Here is a 4,967-nt window from a genome sequence, read left to right as displayed (position 1 = left end):
TTGACGGGATTGGCTTTTGATTTACATGCTTTATCATTAAGTGAAATTTCATCTCATTTGATAAATAGATAAGCAAAATATGATCAACATTATGCTAACGTTCAAAATGATATCTTCAGATTGCTCAGCAAGACGGCGACGTCGAACATCGATCATCAAAGGCACAAATGTACCTGTGGAATCCTTTTGTTATACATCAATAGAAATCTGACAACTGTGAATAAGTACAGCCAGTTGGAACTCCAACTCTTAAACCTCCTTGGTTCTCCCATCAATGACCAGGTTATACTAGTACTTCTTAGTGCGCCATCTTGTGCTCGCTACTGATACACCGACGGCGTACGAGTGGCAGGCCACAAAAACGGTTGGTGATGACACAACGTTTGAGTTTATGTCCGCAGACTTCGATCGAAGACGGACGTATGCACGTGAGCTCGAGGGCTTCTGAAACACACTCTGTGACACAGATATTGTGCTGCGACGTCTCCGAAGATATCAGAGCACCTGGGATTGCGGCTTCATTGACATCAGATTTGCTTACACCGCGTCGAAAAAGGTATCATTCGTTTAAAGACTGTAGGTATACAGTGCTTTCAGTGCATTCAAGTTCCCTCAGCAAAGTGATGGGAGTGCTGTTTTCGGTTATCTTTTCTTTGTTAGTTTTTTTACAACTTGTTATCAGAAGTGATCATTAGATTTTTTATTTCTGAACATCAAATATACAGGCAACTCGACCTTCTAGGAGTAGTCACCTCCATGCCTTAAATATTTCTAAGGCCAACACAAGACCCCATCATTCTTTGTACATACCAAGATTTCGAACAGTCAAGTTGTAGTATTCTGTCTTATAAACCTCCTTTTTCTGATTAGTAATTTGAGTCGGCAGTAAATGGTTATTCTCTAAATGTTTTTTTTTTTTTATTTTGTGCTGTCTTTATTTACATGCGATAGTTCGCACTTAAAGCTGTTAAAAAATGTTTTTGTTAGCATACAGAGTTCCGATATGAGTCTCGAGCCTCGCCATTCCAAAATTTAATCATAGCTTTGGCAGTAGGGACCTGTATAGGATCAGTGACTTAAAAAGAACAAATAAAAATAGGAGAAAAATGTTGTGAACCTGCGTACGTTTCGCACTCACATTTCTTCAGATTTCATAGTCAAATTTCCTTCATATCTCATTGTCAAAATTGGCCTATCTACATTCCTTTGATTGTTTCCTAAGTAAAGTACACATCTCGTCTGTATTACTGTACGCCGGCCTCAATAAGCATTCCTATTTTCTTTTACTTGTAAACCGTCAGGTACTGATCACCATGGCGAGACGGCCCTCCCTCCAACACTGCGTCAGCATCGAGGAACACCTCTGCAGTAATCGCTCCCGCATCACCTTCCGCGAGGCTGTCCAACGGAAGGAGCCTGCCGAGACATGGGTCCTGCGTGATGAATGGGACTCTGGGATATCAGAGACCTGCATCGCAGGGTGCGTCAGCCTCCATGAGATAGCGATGAGGAAGCTCTTCGATTCTTCTCTCTACGTGTCAAACTTGGAAGACAAGACCAGCCGCGTGGTGAACAGGGGCCAATCCTCCAACATCACCAGCTGTGCCTCGCTTCCCGATGGCAGAATCGTGACTGGACTGTGCAACAGCAAACTCGAAATATACGACCAGACGGGAAATTGCGTCCGAACCATCGAAACGCCCTTCTCGGGATCGGCTCACGTGGCGGTGAGCAAGGACGGTCTGATCTTGGCAGCCGGCTGGGGTGGCTCCGCCATCCATGCCTACGACCCCGACGAGGGTAAGAGAGTCCGGACGACTTATGTCGCGGATGACATCGTCATTTTTCAGATCTTCTCCTTACCATCTGGAGATATCGCTCTGCGTACCAGATGCAAAACTGGCGATAACCTTGGCATCTTAAGTGATTCAGGCTTTGCACTAACCAACCTTCACGACAGGGAAATCCTCAGCGTCTCATCCCACGAGACAGATGAGTCACTCTACGTCCTGCACAGCAACCTTAAGAGGACCTGGTATGCCATCGATGTGATTTCATTCGGCGACGAAGTAACAACAGAAAGGGTCATCGAACGCTCACTGGAAAGCAACCAATGTCCATCATTCACCGTTGCAATGTCAGGCAAGCTCGCCGTCTGTATCGACGGCAAACTGTATGTCTTTGAGAAAAAAGACGCGTCAGCTACTCTTTTGCCTGAAGTCTGATAACGCTCACGAATTAAGCATCCTGAAAACATAATGGAGAAAAAGACATTGTCAGAGAACTATACATGTAACGGATTGAAGTGGGTACATTGTATCTCATTGGGCCTGAGATTAATGGGCGACCTTATGGCAACTCGAATCTATCTATATATAGTCTCCGCCACTTCTCTTTGAAGGTAGCCGTGTCCCCGCGGATTTGCAAGAGAATCGAACATGTTCGATTTTTCGGAGACTCTGTCCAGTATCCAGCTGGTCTCGGAGACGTCTCGGAGACGTCTCCTTTGTTATGCGCGAGGTCTCCAAGACGCTTCTGCAACTTTGTGGAGACTGATCAGTCGCGGCGAAGTCTCCTCCAGTGAGATACATGTCCTACTATAGTATATATTTGTCAGTTATGTGGGCAAGCGTACATGTATATCTAAGGGTGATGTTCCTAATCAACCCTGTGTATCGGGATAAAGTAGGATAAAGTGCCCACTTTACGTAAATAAAACACACAAACAAACTCACGCATAACAGAGACGAAGGAGTTTCAAGAAATTGAGTTCGAGTTTGCTATTCAAACGGCCGTCAATTTTCTACGTTTGCACAAAAGACTTCCACAAGTGGACATGCATGTTGTGCCTTTGAGGATCGGGTTCAGTGTAGCCGTCTTTCTGAGCAATCTGGAGATTATATTTGAAAGCCAACATAATGTCAGAGGATATTTTACTTGTTAATTTATAATGAAATTCAATCTAATGTTATAGCATAACAAAACAAAAGTCAATCCCGCCGAGAAATCGGTGAGAAAGTATCAACTTGAGTTGTATGTTGTGAAATATTGGGTACTGTACATTCGTGGAAAGCTGATTTATATCATTTTTTCGTATCAATGTTACCGACAAATACAACTAATATCACTGAATATGGTGAAATATTTAAGAAGATGACTTCTTTATACATTAATATGTTAGACCAATCGAGTGATTTAGACTTTTATTTTCATCTATATCGTGCAATTTCTATTCTGGCTTCCCATGTCTTGAGTATTATTTACAACTCATAGTAAGGATTGCAAATAGTGCTTTCCATTGTCGTGATTTTATAAAGACATATTTTCCTTCGATAGTGGGAGGTAGTCATGCTTTAAAAGAGGATCAACTGTCTAATTCCAACCTGTTGAGGCAGATCTAGTTTTGCACAAACTTCAAATATTTGTGAGTGGCTTCATTAAACCTAGGTTCAAAGGGAATGAGATATTTTTTCTCCGTCTCTTGAACCTCCTTGCACAGGCACATATTACAAAATAAAAGCTCAAAATATATTTCTCTAAACTACGCATTAGAGAGACGTTATACGAAGAGAGGGCTCCAGATTGATGGGTATGATGAAGTCTTCCAGAAAAGGAAGGGAAAAAAAAACATGTGAGGATGAGGACTTATGATGTGGACACGATGGAAGCATTAATCTCTAAATAACATTTAGGTGGATGTGCGACATTCTAAAAACAGGTCCAATTTAAATAGATAGAGAGTACATGGATTGTACATGGCATATATCCATTGATATCGTCCTCTGGCATAGAGGGAAAATTTGAATCTGTATTCTTTCAACCCGCATCTGAATAAGATACTTCCCATCATACTCATTTTCGCTGAGATAACATTGGGCAATCCCAGGTTAGTAGTGCATTTTTCCTCGAAGATTGTGGCGTGAAAATATGTAAAAGGATATTAATTCTGTAATTTATTGATTCCAAAAACCGGGTCGCTAATTACTCAAAATGTAAAAAATGTGAGAGTTATAAGGCGTCAAGGAGTATTGATGAAAACCATGTCCTATATTTATGTGTAATATATATATATATATATATATCATTCTTTCAAACATATTGTATAGGTCACATGATATCTTCGTCCTAACTTTATATGACCATGCTACTTGAATATATATTTTATAACCTTGATAACGGTTGACTTCAACAGCTTGATATCGAGACATGGGTTATCCTCTTATAGTTTCGTAACATATCATGCCATATTTACTAACAATAATGAACGTATGTTTAGACCATATATTCCTCTATGCTTCTAAAACATCTTTTTGAGACATCATGCATCACGTTCAATTGTCAAAAGATTTGTTAGTATCTGCCTTATGACATCAGCGATAAATCTGTTCATTAAAGAACACTGACAAATATGAGATGATGGAAAGAGTCATATTTTTGCGCATAAAAGGTTAAACAACACCTAAGCCTAGGTTTTACATTATTGACGTATCATTTCCAAATAGATCAATATATAAAGTGATAGATCATATAGAATATAAGTGATGGATACAGATTCTTTATCACTAGATATAGAATATAAGTGATAGATACAGCGATAGTCGCCATAGTAACGGTGAAAAGATCAAGAAACAGTAAGTACAGGTAATTGATATGATGTATGCAAATAAATCATGACATTGCAGAAGACAAGTTTTTGAAGACTGTTTTTTGCTTAATCAAAGTGCGTTTGAATGTACGATTGTGCATGCTGTGGCTGCGTGATGCTCACCTTATATTCAATTAAAGGACAAGTTCACCTTCATAAACATAAGGCTTGAGAAAATGCAACAATATTAGTAGAACACATCAGTGAAAGTTTGAGGAAAATTGGACAATCGATGCAAAAGTTATGAATTTTTTTAATTTTTGTGTTGGAACCGCTGGATGAGGAGACTTCTACAGCTTGTGAGTCATATGCGTACAACAGT

The 4,967-nt window shown here is 40.0% G+C and overlaps 1 protein-coding gene across 1 annotated transcript; it reads left to right on the top strand.

Annotated features, from left to right (window-relative positions):
- Positions 1-385: 385 nt before the first annotated feature.
- Positions 386-3,930, top strand: LOC139717534 (uncharacterized). Its single transcript, XM_071629040.1, has 2 exons — positions 386-556; positions 1,302-3,930. The coding sequence occupies exon 2, from the start codon at positions 1,314-1,316 to the stop codon at positions 2,223-2,225; it is 912 nt and encodes a 303-aa protein (XP_071485141.1). The 5' UTR covers positions 386-556; positions 1,302-1,313; the 3' UTR covers positions 2,226-3,930.
- The last annotated feature ends 1,037 nt before the right edge of the window (positions 3,931-4,967 follow it).

This window comes from Diadema antillarum, unplaced genomic scaffold (genome assembly GCF_040938485.1).
Source record: "Diadema antillarum isolate AM-2024a unplaced genomic scaffold, OU_Dant_1.0 scf00000076, whole genome shotgun sequence".
NCBI classification, from domain to species: domain Eukaryota; kingdom Metazoa; phylum Echinodermata; class Echinoidea; order Diadematoida; family Diadematidae; genus Diadema; species Diadema antillarum.
The sequence above is the reverse complement of the archived record's forward strand: the minus strand, read 5'-3'. Positions and strand labels throughout refer to the sequence as shown.